General features: G+C 38.3%; 1 protein-coding gene across 1 annotated transcript; it reads right to left on the reverse strand.

Moving 5' to 3' along the window:
• Window positions 1-916: 916 nt before the first annotated feature.
• Window positions 917-22,986, reverse strand: KDSR (3-ketodihydrosphingosine reductase). The gene is made up of 10 exons (XM_054381760.1): window positions 22,879-22,986; window positions 14,972-15,061; window positions 13,764-13,820; window positions 10,208-10,273; window positions 9,961-10,056; window positions 8,727-8,918; window positions 6,898-6,981; window positions 3,557-3,640; window positions 1,358-1,459; window positions 917-1,036 (listed from the first exon to the last, which is right to left on the reverse strand). Exons 1-10 carry the CDS (start codon window positions 22,984-22,986, stop codon window positions 917-919), a joined length of 999 nt encoding a protein of 332 aa, XP_054237735.1.
• Between the last annotated feature and the right edge of the window lie 282 nt (window positions 22,987-23,268).

Genomic DNA, 23,268 nt, shown 5'->3' on the forward strand with positions numbered 1-23,268 from the left:
ATTACAATTGGTTCTATCATCAACTACTGGTTTGGCTCATCATTTGCAGCTTTGAAAAAATAATGTGCATAACAGTAGCGTTAAGCTACTTTCCTTTCCACAGCAAAAACTGGCAGATAAGTATCTGTAAAAATTTTACATAATTTCAATGGCTTAAAATGCTGAAAGTCAAGATCAACGTACTCGGTACTGATTTCCAACCCCCCCTGCCGCCCCAACATACTTCAAAGACCAAGAGAGCTACAGACCCAATCCCGTCTCCTAGCATTTTCTCTGTGGGAATGGGTTCTTCATCTCCCTTTAGAAAGTATGCACATATTAAAAGCATACTTTTTAATTACTCCCAGCCTGAGAAAGCTTGGATGGTACAAATGTACCTGCAATCTTAAGGTTTCCACAGTTGCATCTTGTATAGAATAAAGCAAGCTGTCACTGACAGAAGGATCTGTAGACTGGCCAAAGGAAAAGTTAACTCTCAAAATTAAAAACGGTCCCAAAACATTAGCAAAAGGTACCATCTTGTTCAGGGGATTTCAGTCAACTTCAGCCCAGTCTGTCATGGTACTTAGTTCATCCATAAGCACCAAAGTGAGAAAACTTAAGCATTTGTCCAGAATTACCACACATAGCTCACCTCAAATTTTGCTCTGCAGATCACTTACAAGTTCCCCAAATTCTCTCCAACTCAAATTACACAGTCACAAAAATGATACCGCTAATCCTCATTCACACTTTTGCATAGTTTGGCAGTTTCTGGAGTTTTACCTTTGTTTTCTTTCATAGCTTTTGAGGGGACTCATCTCTCACATATACCAAGTACTTCCACTCTAAATCCTTCAGAAGAAAAACTGAGTCCCACTTAAGCAGCAAGCTGTCCAGGACTGTTGGACATTCTTCTTTTAATTTAAAGCAAAGATTACTCAGTTTTATCTGCACTGTCAGATTTTTCTCTTTGCATCATGCAGCGACGAACTATGTTGTCAAAACTTCCTAGGTAAAATAGGCCAATGATGCGAAAAATGCCCATGCAAACAACCTGGAAACAGAAAGAAACGTTTTTCAACTCACTGAAGATCCCAAATTGCATCTTATTATTTATTTGTGAAATAAAAAGTGCCAGGCAGGTGTGTTATATAATCTCAAGAAAACAGACTTGTGGAAACTGTCATAACTGTGTAACAGCAGGTAGTAATCTTACCAATTTGCTGCTTCAGTTTGAAAATAAAACCAGGTCTCCACAGTATTAACAGCCATTTGATAGGAAAAATAAATTAATCAACATTTGCATAATGTTCTACATTTTAAAGTATTTTAAAGTATAAGAAACTGTGACTCTGGGCGGCTTCTCAAACCTTACCTGCTGAAGACCTTCTGTAATAGAAGTGACTGGTGACATTCCACTTGTCAGTATTGATAGCATGTAACCATCTGATCCAACAGAGCTGTTAAAATTCCCTTGCTGGATGGAAAGTAAATAGCAAATAAGAGAAAAAAGTAATTTACCCAGTTGTGGCAATTTGTGATGTGTCTTGTTTCATGTTCTTGAATATAGCTGATTGATGTAATTGGCAAACATTTTTATGCAAGAAAATATAACACAATTAAGAATCAAAATATTCAGGACTATTTTGTAGTAAATAGCACCATTCCAAAAGGCATTCACTTAAAAAATGGACAAGGAAGCTAACCTTTCTTTAGAGATGTGTGTTAAATTACTACAGATTTCTTTACAAACTAGAAAGGCTCTAAGTTTCTTCTTGTAGTATGCTTACTGATGGAGAAAATGCATGTTTGGATCCTGATATACATATATTTTAGAGACAGAATTACACACTAACTGTCAGATCACCAATCAATACTACAAGAGTATGATAAAATATTGCTTGCCTTTTGGTAAAATCAGTTTGTTATCACATGAGATTTGGCAGGGGGATGTATTTCAAATGCTAGGTAACACGTCTTTCTTCATCTATGCCAAGGATTTTTAGCTTGCCCTCCTCAAAATAGTGAGATATACAGCCTGCTAAGCAGTTCAGCTGGCAGAAGAAGGGGTACAGACAAAAGGAAAATGTTTGGTTGTTTGGTTTTTGACTACTCATTTTTTTCCACCAGACTTAATGCTGGAAAACAGACTTTCAAAAATGGCACAGTACTAAATCTATGGAATGCAGAAGTGAAAAAGAGAAGGTAGTGCACCTGAAACAGGGTTAGAAGTGGATCTATACAAAGTTGTAAAGAATTAGGAGATTTGGTTATTTCCCAAAACACACCTCAGAGGACTGTGAATTCCTACGGTACAGAGCTACCTTTTTTGTTTTAGTCTCTCAGTTGTCTGAACTAAGATATCATCCAAACTGCTCAAAAGCACAGTGTAGAAATACCAGATGCTTAAAATTAGAGATGATTATTTTCTTTAGCACCAAAAAGCAGAATACTGAAAACTCTGTGAGGTAATACTTGCTTTGAAAACTCCTCACCTCCAAAACAGACACAATTTTGTGTTTATGTGTTGCATCTTCAAGAAGAAAAAAAGAGCCCAACAAAGCTTTTGAGGTCAGACAAATGGTACTTGATACACAAGAATTCAACAGTTTAGTGCCTTGAAGTCTCAAAGGCAGATTCTGACTGACATTGCATCGTACTCATGCATCATTTGGTTCTGTCTAATATACAGCTTCAGATACTTTTTGGTTCCAAGTGATTGAATAAAATCATTTGCGGGCACAGTAGGAAAAGAATTAAATATTTCCTGGCCAAGCTATCCAACAAAGAGCACTGTGTCATGTTGTTATAGGTTAGAGACTAAGTGTCCTACCATAGAGATAAAAGTCCTCCAAAGACAGAGTCCAAGGGGGCTGGACAGTCCATCTCAGGGAGTGGACACAGGGTATCATAAATTTTTATTCCATCCTATAGCCTGCATCTCCCTATATAGGCAGACCTCACAGCCATTCTGTCTCTTTCTCCCTCCTCTCTGCTCCCTGCACAGGTGGCTACTCTCTCTTCGGTTTGTGAGGGAGTGTGGCCGTCTGCAGCCTGGTGGGCAAGCTATTTTCCTGCTGCACAGCTGGGCCTAGTGTGCCCGCTAGCGGAGGGAGCACTGAGGCTTGGGAGGGATGGAGGTGGGGGGCATTGAGGCTTGGCAGGCCTGTCCTGGGGGAGGGTCAGTTGGGCCTGCTCTGAGCCTACCAAGGCCTAGTTTGGTAGGGAGGTCTTGGCCTTGTTTCAGCCTGGTGGGCCCAGCTAGAGAGCTAGGCCTGAGCTGATTTTGATTGTGTGCATACGTAAGCCTTTTAAAAGCCTTTGTACCTTTTGTATTTTATTTACTTTTGTAAATAGTATTTCTACTTATCTCCAATTCTGTGCGAGTGTTTATTTACTCCTTTGGGGTAAATTCATTCTGCCCTCAGTCCAGAGCTGCTTCCAGCTCAAACCATGACACATGTAAATAGATTTTGCTCTTAACTTAACCCTTGTCTTACAGCCATAAACAAGCATCACATGCAATCCAAATCTCTGCAATGACAAACCCAGTTAAAAAAGGTAATTTACTTACTATGGCATCTTTGACTATAACTCTGGCAACTTGTTCTGCTTGGCAAACAGATGAGGTTTCAGAAATTAGCTTCGTCTCTAAGGGCTTTAGTAGAAAAACATCAATGTAAGTTTGACTAACAATACAAAGCAGACAAAAAATATGAAGGCCAAATTTTGCTTTTGGGTCTTTTGTCATGGATGACATCATTGTTAGCAAGTGGTATCACACTGTCACCCAGAGCATCCACTTAGAGATAAAAGCACCTCCATAAATAGTAGTCTAATATTTTATGAAGATAAATGCCAACTTTCCCCTCAGTAGCACTTCTCCCCCTCTATAGTTTAGTACTAATAAAATATGAAAGCATTATTTCCCCAAGTAACTTATTTTCAGCAATACTTAGACTATATCTCCTCGACAGACACCTGTATTAGTTAATTTAAGGGGGTTTTCTTAAATAGATGAAGTTAAGCCTATAATATTTTAAGATCCTATGAAACAACTTAAAAAAAATTCTCAAACTCCACACACTAGTATCCACCAAAATCTATCACTGTGTTTTATTTCTTCATGTTTCAGAGTGTATATGCCACTTTACCTAACTAGAAGAATGCAATTATGGCAGTTATTTTAGCAACCACAACTTCTTTCACACACACCAAAAAAAAAAAAAAAAAGCAGCTTCCAAACAAGTCTGGTCTGTTTAAAAAGAAACAGCAAAAATATGCTTTGAAGTTGTTAGAAACATGCTTGTCATTCCTGTCCTTTTAACAAATACAACAATGAGGGAGCTAACTGCACAGGAAGCTATTTAAATGCTCATATATGTTACAATAGATGGTTCTGTTGATGAAGAAAAAACAGTGCTAAAGTAGGGAGAATAGAGTACTTGGTCTCAAGTCAACGTGATGTAATGGCTAGTTCAGTTACATTTAATGAAGAGAGAAGGAAAAAAAATTAAAAATAAAACAAAAATCATTTGAGTCTAGTCAAATACCAGTAGTGTTTTAATAAAAGCACTTCTAGGAAAGAGTTGAGCAACCACAAGTTTCTCATTACCAATCCCAAGTGCTACAGAAATTAAATTTTAAAGAAACAGGCCTGTTTCCAAGTATCTGCAGGATTATGAATCTCAATTTCACTGACCAGGTTCAGCGATTTTTTTTTTTAGTTTCCCAGTCTGTGTATTTTAAAAGGGGAGGCAGAGGGGAAATCAGTGTCTTTGCCAGAAGAAACGACATACAAACACCTTTTACATGCTTTCTGACAGTCATACAGCTCATAACCCCTATGTACTTTTGAGCTTGCTGGACAGTATCAACTAATCTGAAAGAGATGTAGAGATGTCAACAGTAATTAAATACTATAACTTTGGGGGGAAAAATAGCAGCTGTTCGGAAGCAACAGGCTAAGGTCAATAACATGTTGAAAAAAAGGCAGTCAGAAAACAAATTAAATATTTCACCTGGCTAGCCAGCCAGCCAAAGCACAGCTGTCATTTGTAAAGCACTTACCTAAAAACCCCAAACCAAACAAATCATAGAATCAGTCAGGGTTGGAAGGGACCACAAGGATCATCTAGTTCCAACCCCCATGCCATGGGCAGGGACACCTCACACTAGAGCAGGCTGGCCTCCCCTGGGACATGGAGCCATTGACAGCCACTCTTTGGGTGCAGCCATCAAGCCAGTTCTTTATCCATTTCGTGGTCCACCCATCAAACCCATGTGTCACCGGTTTGGAGACCAGGATGTGGTGTGGGACAGTGTCAAAGGCTTTGCTCAGGTCCAGGTAAATGACATCAGTTGCTCTCCCCTCATCTAGTAATGTTGTCACCTGTTCATGGAAGGCCACCAGGTTTGTCAGGCAGGATTTGCCCTTTGTAAACCCATGCTGACTGTACCCAATCACCTCTTCACTATTCTTCTGTCTCAGTAGTGGTGAACGAAAATGAACAAAAACTCCACACACCTCCCAAACAAACAAAAAAACTTAATCATTAAACACAGGAAAACTGTATCCCAGTTTCTTACTTCCTGACATTTTCCTTTTTTTATATTCAATTATTACAAAAAGAAATGGTCTAGTACTAAAGAGGTGCAAACTACAGAGACAGATTTTTTCCACTAAGTAGTATTAAACAAATGCAACAATAATAAATGAGTATCCGAACTGTCAAAGCAGTGCAGTATTACATTTAAGGTGCATGACCTATCACAATACTTAATGTATGCTAAAACACAGCTTAAGTCTCTGCTTAAAAGACAACACTTTTTTCACAAATAAACCTCACTGAATGTCTTTAAAAGAGTAGTCTCAGATGAGCAGTGCTTTTTGCTGGTGACTTTATTCCCCTGAAATAGGCTATTATGAAGGGAAAACAAAACAAAAAAAAAGGCCAGAGCAGAGAATAAGCAAGCTATAGATATATCTGCATGTCTTACGCTGTGGAAGTGTACATTTAACACAGAGCATCTATAGCAAGGAAAGATGAAATAAGAATTGTGTTATATAATTCCTACTGATTCCTATACAATGGGTGAAAGACAAAACTTCCTATGATACATGATGGAGCACCTTGAAAAGGCTGACCTCTTTGGATATCAAGTTTCTAGTTCAGACTATGCAAATAAATACGATACCTGATACTTCAGTCTCAACAGGGAGCCAGAATGTAGTTTTTGGAACTATACTTCATGGGACATGCCAAATTATGAGAGATGACTAAAGGTTTGGAGGTCAAAACTTTCACTTTTAAGGAAAGCCAAATGAAAAAGTCCTCTGCTGACACAACCTTCTGAAACACAATACCATTATTTGCACTACAAAAGCAATGCAACAGAGTTTCCTTCCTCCTTTAATATTAGGCAACAGCCACTATTTGTGTGTCATTACATATATTTATTCAGCATGCTTAGTTTCCAAACTTCAGTGAAGGAACTGAGGTTTATTTTGATCTGTCACATCTATCAGAACAACTGCATATTATCGAGAGGCAAAATAGGAACTTTATTTTTAGCTCATTAGGCTTTGATATCAAAGTAAATAGTGGTTTCATAGCTTACCAGTCCACAACAGTATTTTGATTACATACAGAACAACTTTGCAGTGTTTCAGATATTAAAGGCAAGTAGTTCTTCCATTTAAAGCCAGGAGCAATAAACTATACTAAATTATTCTGCAAGCTATTTAACTCTGAGCAGTTAAGTTGATGAAACTGAACTGTTTAAAAATACTTCTTAAAATCTTAACATGCAGTGATTTCAGAAGTACAATGGAAGTGAATGAAAACTGCAATGCATTGCTTACTACAAAGTGAAGCTTTAAGAACATTACAGTATTACTGAAGGATAATTTACCTTTGTTTTGCTTTCTTCTGCAAAGCCAGGTGTGTCAGTATCTGGAGGATAAGCCACCGTTACGTAGATATTATAAGGTTTTACCTGTATTTTACAAAAGTAAGGGTTATCTTAATACTGACAGCCTTTAGATGTCCCTCATAACTTCATTAATTTATCTCACACAGAAGAAACAAAGTGAGCATGAATTAAATTGCTTCTAGTGTTTAATCACCCTCGCTCAGCACTAACAAAACTGGGAAAATTGTCCAATGAGAAAGCAGAACAGCAAACATTTTTAACCATGTTATGTTGGTTTGTTTCATAAAAATACCTAAAAAAATCAAATTATTTATACCAAATGCAGAGTTAAGTGTTTTTCAAGACATGTAGGAGGAACATGAAACTATTTTAGCTCTGTAATTTATTAATTTCAAATTTTAAAAAAGACTAAACAGTAGTATCCAACATTCATGAACACAAAGTCAGAAATGGCTTTCACTGAGGCTTGGTAGCACACTTTTTTATTGTTGCTCAAGTAAAAATATTTTCATTGATGAACAACTATGAGGAAAATCCACCAAAAATGTAAAATTCAAATTTGTTATTGTTAAGACGTATACTCAAGTCACAAGAATTTTCAACCCATGGTATAAACTTGAATGAGATCAAAGTCTAAGGAGAAGAAAGTAAAAAACTGAGGAAAAGTAGGTCTCATGTCAAGGACTGCGTTTAGTTATGTAATTCTATGACAAACACACAAAAAATACATCACTTATTGCACTACTGAAAAACTAATACAATGCAAATTCGTACTCCAATACAAATAAAGAAGCTTTTAATGAAAATATTCAGAGGGCTACAATAAAGTGAAGCATAAAGTGCTAAGAATTTTTACTTATATTGTTAAACATTCTATATTGAAAACACTAAAATACCACATCACAGGTCCACAAACACCTTGGTTTTAGTTTCGAATAATTCAATCTTCACAAAAATATTTGTCACCAGCCTAAGAAAGACACTGCTGTCACATTGTTCTATTTGGCAGTTTAAGACCTCATCCTTCGCCTGATCAAGGCATGCAACTACATTGAACAGAACAGGGACTATGCAAGAGTCTATATAGTAAGCGTCTGTGTTTGGTTCTAAACAGTTAACTAAAATACACACTCTCAACAGAAAAATAACGGAAGTAATTTCCAAATCAATTTTACCTGTCTTACTACAATGTACCTGCCAACCTCATTCCACTGAATAATAATAGTTTTTGAGTTCTAGTCTGGACTTAAGCATAAAATTAGATCATGGCACTATAAAAAGCTCATATATACCAAAATGTAGAAGGATGAACCACTGTCCACACAATTTCTGTGGACAATCCTCAGATTCCACCTTGCGAGCTTTACCGTTTCATATGGTTCACACACCACTTACCAAGGCCTCACAAACAAGCTGGGAATCACTGTCCCACCCCTCATGCATCTATGGGATCTTCAATACCATTCTGCTCTTAGAGCCTTGAAATTCAAAGACTTTTATTGAATATGACTTAAAATCCAAGTCCTTTTCAAAATAAGTAGTTCATAAAATTGTGGTCATCTTCAGCTCTAGAAACAGATTCAATCTTTCCTCTTACGCAACTGAAATCAGCTTAGTTTCTGCAACATCATACAGAGCAACAGGAAAGTATTTGCTGCCAAAAAGGGGGCCAGTGCAGCACTCCAATATTAGTGCTGCACAAGACAGAAAGAGAACTATTTAAATGAAAACGTGCTGTGCTGCTAGTTTAAAAAAAAAAAAAGTATTTATGTTTACAATCAAAAATACTTCAGTTATTGCACACATACCTCCATTTGCAGGGCTTCAGCCAACCCTCGAAGAGCAAACTTTGTTGGAGAATAAGCTGTATAACCAAACAGGCCTAGCTGCCCAGCCTGAGATGATACAAACACAATCCTTCCCATTCTTCGTTCCTTCATGGTAGCGATTACTGCTCGACTTGGGTAAACACTACCCAGGTAATTGACTGCCATTAATCTCTGTACAAACGATATTAATATATTTGAATCCCACATTCAGCTGTTTGGTATTATTTATATTAAAAAAAAAAATCTCTATTTCTGCTTGAACAATAAAGTTCACTAGACTTGCAGCTCTATCAGCTGACAAAAGAAACAATTGTTTTCTATTCTACAGCTTCATAAACTGTTTTATAGCTAAAAATCTCATATCAAGCCAAAAGAAATCCACTCTACCTGCATAACAGAAACTAGAAAAATGGTAATATGGTGAACCATATGGCATTCAACGGAAAGAATATATGAGGGAAAATTGAATTTAAATAGTGTTCAAAAAGCAATCCATTTACACATAATGTATTCATACATACTAAAATCAAAGTTTAAAGACATTTCTAAAACAGGAAACAGTAAAATTTTATTATATTTTTGCATTTCAAAGATCTTAATCTTTGGCAGGATAAGGAGAAATCTTTAATTTCTCTCTCTAGAAGGCCTAAACCAAAACTGACAGCCTATATAAGCAACAGAATGGATGACTCAAATTTATTACAATATGATGCTTATTTTGTATTTTCAGATGATTTAATATTATCTGTAGATAGGGCTCTGTTCATAAAGTAACCAATCTACAGGGGCTTGGCATTTTTGGGGGGTCTTTTAATCATCAGAACAGCAGCTTCTCAGCTGCAAACAATTTGTGCACCTCAGTGTTGAACACTGGTGACAGCTCATTTTTTTTCTTAAACAGGTTAGAAAAATTATTCAGCAGAAAAAAAATGAGACTACCTTTAACAGTGCATTGAATTGTAAAAATACATGCCAGACCTTTCTGCTCTCTTGAAGACTCTCCATTCCAGAGGGACAATTCACTGTTCTGACCCATGAGCGGACTAATAGTTGAGAAATTGGAGGGAGGCCTTACAAATCTAAGGATACCATCTCAAATCAAGCATGTAACTATTCATGCAAAGCAAAGTCAGCAAAGACACAGGAATGCAATCTAATTGCTAGAATGGCTGAATAAGAAATCATCACATAATAAAAAAGTATGCTCACTTACTTCAAAAGAATTCACTTCAATATCCTCAAATTTTCCTGTAACTGATGTTCCTGCACAGTTTACAAGCATGTCAACTGGCCCCAGCTTCTCCTGAGCCTGGAAGAAGTGATAGAGGTTAAGATGTTCTTTAGGAGGTAAAAACCCTTTCCTATAGAACAATATCATAATAAAAAAATATTTTCATTAGAAATATATCACATACAGATACACTTCTTAAGATACATAGATGAATCAGTTATTTCCTCACCTGTTTTAGAACATTCTCCACCTGTTCGTAGTCTTTAGACACATCAACAGAAATACATAATACAACCTAGAAAAGGAAAGCAAAAGAACACTTTTTACAACAGTAAGTCCAGTAACTTTCAAGAGGAAAAAAAGCCAATTGCTTATCCTTTCCAGAAAAGCAAGAAGTCTTTTTGACAGGACAGTTTGCACTTCTCCCACACTGAAGCAAGCAATTCCTGCCCCTGTGAGCATCTCCCCTCTCACTCATTCTAGTATACTAAAGATTACATTAAGAACAAATCAGCACTTCAATAAGATCAAAGCAGCTACTCCTGAGCAAAGCATCATTTCTAATTTACCTTAATAAGACACACTACAAGAAGTTATTTGCACAGAATAGTTTTTACTAAAGTTTAATTTGGGCAGACAAAATTCCATGGTGCTCCATTTAACTTTCAGCGGTGCTAAAAGCAAGTTGAACCATTCGTGTGGTTTAGGCTTATCTTTTTAAGAAAAAATATTTTTTCCCCCTACCACAGAAAAGCATTTGTTGTAGAGCATCATTCTGAAACTGTGGTATTGGTAGTGCAAAAAAACTTTTCCAAAATTTATAAAACAAGTTCTAACTTTTGGATGGGCAATTGGGACACTGCAAGGACAACATAGAAATTCTGTGAGAAACTGACTAGCTGTGCAGTGTCATAAACATCTAAAAAGTGAAGTAATGTATATAGGTTTGCTTCTTGTCTGGAAACCAGAGATTATGTGGTCTAGTTTGAAAGATATAGAACAAAATAAAATAAGCATTGGTCTGGTGAGAGAGGGAGGAGGGCTGGCAGGTCAGGATGACCAAAACCAGATGGCAACCATGTCTAAGTTTTGTGGTAGCTTGGCCAGGTGTTAACAAAAGCTGCCCTCTGAGCTGAGCAATCAGCCAAGCTTTGGGGCAGTTCATCTTGAAAAGCAATTTTCTTAGCACAATAAAAGAAGGTACTCTTGTATTCTATACCTTCTGTTACTTTGGTCAATTCATTTAAACTCAGTTTGAGGTGAAATTAAGGCATCACCAGTTTGTAATAAGCATCACCATGACCACTTGCCATGGAGACACGTGTATACACACCAAAAAAAGCCTACCATAGGGTAATTAGCTGCTTTGGTAGCTAGTCATTTGTCAGTTCTGCCTCTGGTCAGGCTGCAACATTTCTTAGCTGCATAAACAGAATATGCTTGCCTATCCTGTACAGCAGGTTGGCTATTCCTGCCTCCCAGCATTGTGTCTAGTTGGGTATCCCAGTAAACTTGGGGCACAAGTTATTGGCAGGTCTGCATGTATCTTCCCTAAGGGCATTTATTACACTTTGAAAATATTTATCTTTTACGTAAGTTTAACAACAAAATTGCAGTTGAGCAAAAACTACATTGTTTTATTATTTGGAGGTCTTTGCAAGGTCAGTGAGGTTAAAACTCGTAGCTCTGTATCAAAATTGAAGCAGTTGGTCAATGTATGGCATTAGTTATTCATAGCATGAACAACACATTCAGGAACTACCATTGATTTTATTGACTATCCCTTTGTACAATTCACCTCTTTGATTCTATTATTGTATGTTCTTTCTTCTGCTACAATATACTGATTACCTTCACTCCAAAGCATGCACCAGACCCACGCCTAAGACACAGAATATGCTGCCAGAAATAGTCGAATATCCCTAGCTCTGTTCCTCACCTTTTGTCCTGGTGCTGGATGATTAATAAAAAAGCTTCACAATAAAAGATCATTTCAACTCCCAGTGAAGTAACTGGGAATATAGTCTATTAGGAAAGGGATTTTAAAAAGTATTGCAGGCAAATCACCAAGGGCAAGGATTTTGTCCCACTGCACACCTATACCTACAGAGGCTGTAGTGTCAACACTCTAAATAAATCACATGCAAATGTCAAACCATAAAATGTACATTGATGTCAGCCCCTGGTTACCAATGTAATCTGTTTGCATGTATATATCCAAGAACTGAACAGGGACAGGATATGCTCATGTAAAAAAAATTAAAAATAGTATCTTACCTGAGGATCTCTGGCCTTTTAGCTTGACATCAAGTAAAAGTAACAGTCTCTGGCATACATGAGTTACCTCAGACAACTTTCTCTATGCTCTTTCAGCAGCGGTTCAGCTACCCTCACTTCCCAGCTTCTGATCTGCTGTTTCAGTGGCAGATCTGCCTTGGGACTCCCTGCTTCCCCCAGTTGCCCTTTGCGTTTAGATCACACAGGCTTTCTTTCAAGTGACCAAGAGCCAGCCTAACTGGCTGCAAATCTAAAGCTGCTTCTGCAAAAGCAGTCCTGTTCAGTCCACACTGGACCTTGCTCAACCTTGAAGGCACTTTTTGGAGGTTTTAACTGAAACTCTTATGAGCAGGCATCAAGTAATATTTTTTGAAGTCTGCATCTATCCAGTTTGTATAGATTTTAACAAGAACATCCTGACACGGTGTTTGAAAAGGGATTAACTTTAATGCTAAGCTTAGCAAACCACTAAAGCAGCTCAAAAAAAAAGTTATTGGTATTCATGTATCTATTTCAAATGGGCAAAACAGTTTCTCCTCACCTCAAATGGTTTAGTTTTTCAAATAAAGTTGATCTGAGTAAGGCAGCATGCATGGGGAAAAAAATAAATCACCTTGAGCCATTTGACAAAAATATAAGGAACTAGAGACAGAATCTTATAAATGGAGGTAGAAAGAAAATTTTGTATCAGCAAGTACTAATATTATTGCCTGTAAATATTTGGGTTTTTTTTTTTTCCATTGCTTCTTTTCAACAGAATACCAAATTTATCAATTCAAATCTCCTTTCCCAGATAAATAAATTGCTTGTATTTGTAATCATGAAAGTAACAACAGTACTGGAACAAGAAAGGAGACATCAAAAATGTCAACAGCCTCAACACTGTTTTTTTCCTCTCCCCTTGATTTCAATAATTTTAGCATTTCATCTTCATTGTAAGCTTACCTATTTTAAGCTAGTGCAAGCTCTAAAATAGTGCCTTTATGAACAAGTGCATCTATTCACCAAAGTAGCCTCAGTGTTTAGGAGTCACAAATTTAACTTGTATCTGCTAGAGTACTTCGGGAGGAAAAGGAACACGATTATGATGTAGTGAACTAAACCTTGAAACAAATATCTAAACCTCTTTCCCAAGACAATCACTGCATTCATGAATTGCAAAAACCAAGAGATTTGAAAATAAATTTGGTACTTCCAGTTCATTCCGAAGATCAGAAGCAATTGTTGAGTGACAGTAAACTGCAGTTCAATAAAACACATGACACCTACAGCTGAAGACATCAATCTCTTTCTCTAAGAAAAGCAGGCTAATGCACTACCCCTATAGGCAACATAAAATCTAGCAGAGTTCATAACGTCTTATGTAAGCAAATTGGTATTTTTTATCGAAATACCGAGTCCTCACTCCTTTTTGTCAAACAGCTGTTTCAAAGACAGGACTACTCAACTCTGTTGTAGTGACTACCTTAAACAAAACACACAACAGCTGCTGTTAGCAGTGATCTTACCTGCTTGTCATTTACACAATACTTCTCTATTTCCTTCTTTGTCTGCAACAGCTTGTTCTGAAATGGATACAAGAACAGCATTGCAGTTCTGAGAGCAATTTAGCCTTCAGTATTTAATCAAGGCTTAACAACATTGCCTAAAATCCAAAAAAGTTACCTTCAACTAGTTGTAACACTTTACTATTGTCATTTCACAGATAGGATGAAACCGTTAAATCCCTCTAGCTACCAGAACTTGCTTATCTGTTTTTCACTTCATCTTCTAAAGCCAATAATAATCCCTGCAGATTTAATGCTTTTGTTTCTTACAACTACACAGAGCATTTAAGACTAGGTATTAACTTTTTTCCCCTGTATTTTGGTTCTATTTTACATTTATGTAATATTACATGAACTAAGAACAATCACTGTCACAATTATAAAAATTAAACTAATATTCAGTAAATTCAAATTGCTATACTCTTTTCAAGAAAACTTGGGTTATTACAAGAAAAGTTGTGCTGATTTTGTCTGCATTCAAAGTTATGCAAAGTTCAAGTGTATGTAAAATACCAAAGACAGCTGGGACTGAGGCCTCACCCCAAAAAGGTTAAGTGTTTTTATTTCCTGAAAACTAGTTTTTTCTCTACAAATAAAATAACAACCCATTACGAAAACAGTCCCATTCCAACTAAATTCTGAATACCTTTTAGTTACCAAAAAACCAACTAATCCTTTTTCCTCCAGAGCTGTCTTGATGAACATGTTATAAATGGGCTGACAAGAAAATCTCTTAAAATCACTTTTTGCTAGTTTTTCACCAGCAAAAAGTATGGTATGATATAATGCTCATTAGACGACAAAATAATCTACGAATTTTAAGAATTGTCTTTAAGCCCCAAACTGTCAGTTACTGGAGAGAAACTCTACAGTTGTAAAGAATATAGGCTTTTTGTCCTCTGCCACAGATCTGGACAGTCAAGTAATGAATGCCATTAACAGAAGTCATACCACTGAAAGAATTTTAAGGCAAACTAACCATAAATTCCATGTTCAGCTACACTCCTAAAAAAGGCAGCCACCTCTGCTACTCAAAGGCATTAATTTGAAATGCTTAAGATTCCCCTTAAAATGTACACTGAAGAAACCATGAATAATTATAAATTCCAAAATTATGCCATGGGAGATTTTGTGAACAGTTTAGCCAGGAAAAATACACATACACTTACCTCATCCCTTGCAATCAGTGTTATGAAAGCACCTTGCTTGTAACATTCAATAGCAATACATTTTCCAATTCCACTGGAGCCTCCAGTTACCTAAGTTAGTTGGAAATAGCAGTGTTAGTCCACTATTCTCACCCCATCTCCCATATGATAACAGTCAAATCAAATGAAAAATTCTAAAAATATACTGGGTTTAGTATATCACCAAATGAAGTACAAACATAGAAGGTACATTCAAGTTAAGTTTATTTATTGAATATGAATGAAAAATTAATAGATTGATGACTGTTTATTTCTATTCCAAACCCAGTTTTATCTCAGTAGCATTTTTTTGCTCATTTCTCACATCAGACACTTAGACCCATGTGGGCATCCTCACATGCTTGACCAAGTTCTGTATGTTATTTCCAAAAGCCCAAGTAGTTAAGTATGAAATCACTGTTAATGTTAGTCACAAAAATACAATTACATACATACTGCCCCTTCATACTTGGTCCCAATAGAAATTATTTGTGAAATTAACAGTTGTAGATTGTCTGCTGAAGATACCATCAAACAAACGAACAGAAAATACCTTCTTTCTTATTAAAAAAAACCCAAACAAAAATTAAACAGCTGACTTTCTGTTCAGTATTTCTCAATCCCCTAGGTCCCCTGGACCTTGAACTGTGTGTGCTGTAATTCCAGTTTTATTTGGATGCCAACACCTATACTTCCATTACCTTTTCTTCTTCCTCTAAACTGTAGCACTGAGTAATTTTATATGCAAACAGTACATTAATAGTTCAGCAAGGCAATGACCACAGCCTGACACTGTATCTCGCATGAGAATGTGCTGCCAAATGATACTAATATACAGGTTAAAGTCATCTTAACACTGCTTTCAGTACCCTCCCCCCAATAAACCTAGTTAAGAACTCCATGTGGAACATGTAGGCATCAGTATCAACCCTGACCTCGCTTTTTGACTAATATGAAAACATCTGACACTGCCTTTAGATGACTGGTTCATTTAAGCCCAGCCTCAGTATGCACATGCCTTTGGTCCTATAAACAGTGGTATCTTCCTTATATTTACAATTATTGGAATTTTCTTTTAACAGCATATTGAAAGGTTATAGTTAAGAAAATATTGCAGCAAAATGCCTAAAAGCAGTTATTGTAAAAATAATTCTGCTGATGAAACAAGGTCTGAAATACAGATTTCCTAATAATTACAAAAAAGAAGTGATTCACACTGCTCTGTCAATTGTAATTTTTTGTCATCAAAAGCTTTCATAAGACTTCAGAGAAAGTAAGGTATCAACTCCGTTTTAAGTATGAGAAAACATATTGAGGAACCAAGGAAAATATACTGAGGAATTGAGTTAATCAGTGGGAGAGCAAAGATCCCAAGTTTCCAACTTCAAAACCCAGCAAAAGCCTTGTGTTGTTTCCTCATCTGCCAGCACCTCACTTTCATTTTCAGAGATGCATTATCCTTAATGATAATTCATTCCACTCCTGGAGACAGTAAAGTCAGAAGAGTCAGGAGAACACTCCCATGAGCCACTAAACTTCTTTCATATGAGTATTTTATCAATATTAATCTTCAAGAATAACCTACTCTAAGTCAAATAACCATCGCAAAGACTTATAACACAGTCAATGGTTTCTGCCTGGTTCATCTGCAGTCACAAATGGGCCAAGAACGGGTGTAACATTCACAAAGACTAATTTCAGTTCTTTAAGCTTCCTCTGTTATTAGACAGCAGCTTCAGGTTAGCTTCTAACTGATTCTCTCTGCAAGATCAGCTTCACACTACACTAACCTTTGAGGATGACTTCAAGATCCACGTCCTTTTTCTAGAGATGTGAAATCTGGTCTGCAGTGTTCTGAAGCAATGATGACTGCTTGCAAAGTTACATCAAATCTGTAAGGGTGTGTGTGCCAAGGATTTGGGACTTCAGCAGAATTCCAGAATTAAGAATATTGGCAAAACAGCTTTCAAGATTTGCCTCTGAAAAGATTAAAATACTCATTGTGATACATTCAGGCAGACCTCAGTTCCACAGCACTTGCGAGCTGCTTCTACAGGTTTTCAAGAGGAACCAGGTAACATCAGCACTTGAACTAATCAATGTGCATGGAAGACTGCTCCAATTTCAGGTTTTGGCACAGCACAGACAGATAGCTGATTACTACATCTGCAAACGGCTGAATATCATAAACAGGTCAACTACACCAGTGCTTGAGGAATTCTTTGAAGGTGAAGGTACTGCCAGTAAGCCTCTGGCTTGTCAAACAACGCTTACATTCATTTCAACAAGGCAAGGTCTGAAGTTATGCAAGGAAGAGGAAATGGAACTCTTCACTGACAGTTCTACCCAAGAACACTGCATATGATTCCTGTCAGAAAGGTCAGTGACAAAAGGCTCTCTCAATTAACTGGGAATGTTAGCATTTTAGGCAAAAGGCCATTGCTAGTGTGCGGGAGGTTGTTACTAATGCGCACATAGAATCATAGAATACATTGAGTCGGAAGGGACTGCTAAAGCTCATCTTGTCCAGCCCCCAGGCAGTAAAAGCAGGGACATCCCCAACTAGATCACGTTGCTCAGAGTCCCAAAAAACCAGACCCTGAATATCTTCAGTGATGGGGCCTCCACCACCTCCCTGGGCAACCTGTTCCAGTGTTCTACCACACTCACAGTAAATGTCTAATTTCCTGATGTCTAGTCTTTCAGGAACATTCACCACAAATGTTAAGGTAACAGGGGAAAAACAAACAAACAAACAAAACCCTACCACTAATGAAAACTGATTTGTGCTGCAATGAAGTCAGTCTAAGCAGATTTATAAGGTCTACTACGTAGGTAAGTCACTGACATAGGTGCTCAGAATTAAGGAAAAACACACATTTACTCCATTAAATAAGTTGTTACTGCAGTTACTTACTCTTGTGGCCAACAGTTCTATAGTACTACTGCACTTCATTAGTCCCAGACATTTGAATTGTCACTGATCCTGTTTTTAAATTTCACTGTAACCTAAGCCTCAGATGAGTTAGCAAAAATAAAAGCCTGGTCACAGCAACGCAAAACACAGACTAATTTCATGGCAGGAAGCAACAATTAGATCCTAGTATTAATTCAGATATTCAGAATGTAGTATTACCAGCCCTTGAGCACTGTTCAATAAAAACTCAATAGAGCTGTTTGTGTTTGAGAAGAACACAGCACCAAATTAGCTATTCCAAAAAAAGGTGAAGCTCCAGCATCTTGAGCTATGATCCGAGGTAACAGAGTTCCACTTGTATGGATCATAGGGTTTATTTTCCCCTTGATAAATGGAAATGTTGTGGTGAGGCACAGGGAATTGCTGTTTGACTTTCAGATTCAAAATATTGGGAATTTGCTTCAATTGATGAGACAGTCCAACTGCGAAGTACAGAGCTGTCAGCAGGAATGATCAAAATCAAGACCCAACTGATATGGTATCTCCAACAGAGATTATTAACTTTCACTTAGCACCAGATGCAAGCTGGCTTCATGCTTTTAAGGAGCGCTCTGACAGAAGATAACTAGTTTCACTCTAACAGTCCCTCTAATCTGCTCTATGTAGTTAGTATGCCTGATTAGACTCAAAATGACCTCTTGTCAAACTACTTAGATACATCCAAACCACAAGTGAAAGGACTCCCAACACAAGCTAAAATGCTGAGACACCAAGATTGGCTGCCCGTAAAGCTGACTGCAGTTACCAAGCTGGGCTCTGCACAGAAGTGGTGAAACTACTTCTAGACTAGAGATGTGAATTTGGAATGATCATCCTGAATCATGTGCAAATGAAGGCCCCTTTTCAATCTGAATGGGAAAATTGAAAGCAAAGAACATCTTTACATTTCCTTCCAATGTTAGTCCACAAGCTTTGAGAAACTGCATTCATATCACCAAGAACTCTGTTGGGTTTTTTTCCCACTGAAATTTCAACCTGGTTTTAGAAAGATTAAGGCTGAAACAAGAGGGGCAGTGCTGGCATTGGTATTTCAGCAAAGAGTTTCTAAACATCACTCCTGAAATTTACAGGAAGATGCTTTTGCTCTAACATCTACAGGCTTTGTTGCATTCTGCTCCATCAAGCAAAGGACCTCTGTAGAGAAATGGTGCAAATAGGGAGCAGAGAGAATGTGTGTAGGGCAGATGTAACATCCCAAAAAAAGCACAGTCAAATGTGATGCAAGTGAGCACGATGAACATGAAGCAGTGATAACTACATTAACGTATTTTCATTTTCCTGTCTCTTGTCACAACCAGATACAAAAATAATAGCTTATTCTCACAAAACAGGTGATGTGTGCTAGTATGTAGCCTGAGAACCATGGAGAAAGTTAAGGCAAAATAACAGATGTATGAAGTAAGTCTTCTGGATTTCAAAGCACAAAGCAGTTCAGCGCAAGAAGCAGCAGCTCTACGACCCCAAAGACTTTCAAAATATGCCTGCATGCATTTCTATGCAGCCTGCCCTAGGTGATCCTTCTTTGGCAGGGGTGTTGAATTATATGATCTCTGGCAGTCCCCTCCAACCCCTAACATTCTGTGATTCAAGAACACTTTCCTAGTTGTGCTAGAAACAATGCAAGTAGTATTAGACATCTAAAAAGCATTGTGTTTTTAAATAAGCTAAATTTGATGCTTGAGCTAATTTGATAACAGAGAAGCCCTTTTTATTTAATAATGCTCACTGAGGTCACTAAAATACCTGGCATGTAGGAAGGAGGGGGAGGAAAAAAAAAAAAAAGGAAAAGACAGAAAAAAAGATTAGACCATTAGTAATGTGGGCTGTAGATTCTCACTATGATTTACAGTCCTTTTCTAAGACTTCCATGATGATGATTCCCCCAGAAAGCACGTCTTGCCTAGAACAGAGAGTGCTTCCATTATGTAAATGACTCTGGGAAAGGACAGAGAGAAAAACTTAACAAGTTTACTGCTTCAAATTTCTATCCCAAATGGCAGCTGGAATCAGTTACATTCCTCTAATCCAAACATCTATTAACCACAATTGTTAAGAGTGAAGGGAAATACTTTTCATGAAGGATTAAGAGTGAAAAGAATGCTGACTTGAGTTGAAAATTCAGTAATTGGGTTTGTAGTAGCCTCAGAAGCTGCCCAATGACTTTCCTTCAAAAATACTAACAGATATATTTACATGACACTTTCAATAGGCCCCAAGACAGAATTTGTAAATAAGAGTGCCTCTGCTTCAGAAAAACAATTTATTCAAATTTATCTTCAAAAAATAATTTACTCTGCAATGATAATAATTTGCCCTCTTGAGAGAGCTAAACTGGCTAAATATGCAATTTGCAGGTCTTTAGTCCTTTATTTCAAGACTGGGTTCAACTAGGATTTGACAGATTACCAAATGCTAATCTACAGTCTTATCTAAATCAAACCATAAACAGATTTTGGTATTGTCCTGTGAGAAGACTTCAAAGAAGTCCCTCAATAATGTCATGGTGCTTATATATTTTCTTGAAGTCTCTTATCCATTTCACTTAGCAGAGAACATTTAGTCTCAGTATTCAGTGTAAGAATTCACTTTACACATGCAACATGGAAAACCTCCCTGAAAAACATTTCTGATTTATAGTACCATCAGCAAATATTTTTCCTTATACATCGCACTAGAAAATTTGGAACGTTAATATACAAATCTACAAATTTAAGAATTAGTGAACTCAAACAAATGCTCCATATTTCATTAGTTTACATGAATACTTTCAGAACATACCTAAAGTAAAAATAAAAAAAAGCAGTTCTGCTACTGGTGGCACCAATAAAATTGTTTGCAAGTGCATTTTGATTCGTATCAAGTTAAATATATCTACAGCTTTTACCTCCATCAATACATTAACGAAGTTACTCCTCTAGCTGTACTTCTAATTTTATAAGACTTCAAGCACACTGTTCTTAAGATTTCCACTGTTATCAAATTGAGCTTCAGTTATTAAAATAATTAGAGCCAAGAGTTATAGGCAGTGGCTATAGATTACTTCTCTAACAAGAATATTCTCATCATTTTCAACATGAGTGTTTCTAAATGAATCATTCTGATTAGAAGAACCAGCACAGGAGCCTTTAAAAAGAGTTTAAACACAAAAAGAACAGGCAAAACTTGGAATAACCAGTACATACATAGACACACACACACACATATATATATGTATACACACACACATATATATATAAAAGCAGCAAAATTTTTGAACAAAATCCATTAACTTTTTATTTCTTTCTATTCTATTTCTGCAAAGTCTCAGAAGGCCCTGGAGTCTGCTTTCCCTTTGCTTTTACACAGCACTGAAGAGTTCCTCCTTAAGAAGCATTACTTCTGTGGGAAGAGCCATAACCAGAGGACCTTAATGCAAGCTTGAACACACCTCATACAATACATGATGCTGTAAAGCCAGTTACAGAATCCAAGTAACACCTATTGCATAAAGCAACTTGAGAATACTGTTGTGATTTGGACAGGTCTAAATTATTCTGGGACAATTCCATCCTCCAGATATAATAAATCCAAAACAAAATAGAAAAGGCACTATAGAGAGTTAAAAATAGTAATTAAAAATCCCCTCAGCTGTAAATTCTCTTGCACCTAGAACACAGAACTTCTGGATTATCCCAAACCGCCACTGTAAGTAGAAGTGCTACTTGCTCCTTAAAAGCACATCTAACCAAACAGTAAACCAAAGCTTCTCTGCATAAAGCATAGAGATTTAAAGCTAAGTTTAAAGATAATTCCAAGACCCTGATTCTTTCTAATGTTTAATTGATTTGCTCTCATACATCTAAATTCACTACTTTGTGATCGGTATTGTTTCCTTCCCCCCAGCCAGCCACACACCCATAGAACTTCCAGGGGTGTACCATTGAAGAACTGTTTCAACAGTATTTTCTTCTGAAGACGTCCTTCTAAAGATTTAGTTCTATCGCCTTGACTACAGTCAAAGCCTATTGTCACAGACATCGTAATCTATGCACTTAAAAGAGTAAACGGTACCTGAGCATCGTCTGACCACTTCTCTTGTATCAATCATGGCATCTCCTCAAATCTGACTTGTCTTTTAGGACCATGTCAAACATACTTTGCCTTTTGTTTAGGAGCACACACACCACTGAAATACCTTGGGAGATGCTAAAACAAAACTCAAGGTAAGTGGCAACTTCGAGACTACGAAAGGAGTATCTCAAAAAGTCAACATTACGACTGCAGATGGTTTGCATTTCTGGTGACTCAGAAGATTGCCTTAAGCCAACCGAGATAGACAAGCGGTTGTCAGGAGACATCAGCACAGGTCATTTCCTTATCGTTCGGACTTGCGGCTCCCGTGTTTTGGTAGCTTGAGGTGATACAGCGAGCAGCCAGGATTCCTTGCAAACCAGAAGCACCCCTGACGCTGAACCTTGCCAGAGCAGGCCTTTTCCACCAGCCCAGACCCGGGTGGAGCTGAACACCAGCCCGCAAGGCAGCTACCGCCTGCGTTCTCCGTCAGTGTCCCCTTCCCCCGCCGCTCCCGTGATCGAGCGGCTTCCTCTGCTCACCCCTGATGGAGCGCGGCCTTCCCTGCGGGGGCCCCTAATGCCACCATACCCCGCGGCTGCCTGCCTGGCTGCCAGCGGGACACTCTTCCCCACAGCGCTGCGCGCCCATCTCGGAAGGAGCAGCCTCCCTCCCTTCCCCACGACCCAACGGACAAGGCGGAGCCCCCTCCCACCCATCGCATGGCGCGGCAGGGAAGACGCAGAGGCCGAACGGCGGCGACCCGCCAACCGCCTCGCTTCCTTGGCGCAGGGCTGAAAGGGGCAGCGAGAGGCACCCCTTCCTCGCACTTCGTGTACCCCTCCCGGGCCGCTTCACTCACCACGACGTGAGCACCAGGCAGCTTGAGAGGCTTGGGGCTGATGAGCGGCGACACAACGTAGAGAAGGAGGACGAAGGTCACGATGAATGCGACCGCCAGGAGCAGCATGGCTCGGGCTGTGCTCGCGGAAGGGTCGCAGCAAACAACGGCGCGAAACTCGTCAGGAGGCGGCTGCGGATGCTGCTGCTCCCGGCTGCTGCGGAAAGGGGTCGCCAACAGCAGCCCAGCACAGCAACCGCCCCGCCTGCGCCGCGGCACCTAGCGGGAGGGGAACAACGCTGCCACGGGGCCAGCCAGGAGGAGGAGAGTTCGGCAGCCATTCTGCCAGCTGATTGGCCAGCAAGGCGGGCGCGGGCCTGCGTTCTCGGATTGGCCGGCGAAGGAGGAAAG

Source organism: Indicator indicator, chromosome 6, assembly GCF_027791375.1.
Source record: "Indicator indicator isolate 239-I01 chromosome 6, UM_Iind_1.1, whole genome shotgun sequence".
In the NCBI taxonomy this organism is placed as follows: Eukaryota; Metazoa; Chordata; class Aves; order Piciformes; family Indicatoridae; genus Indicator; species Indicator indicator.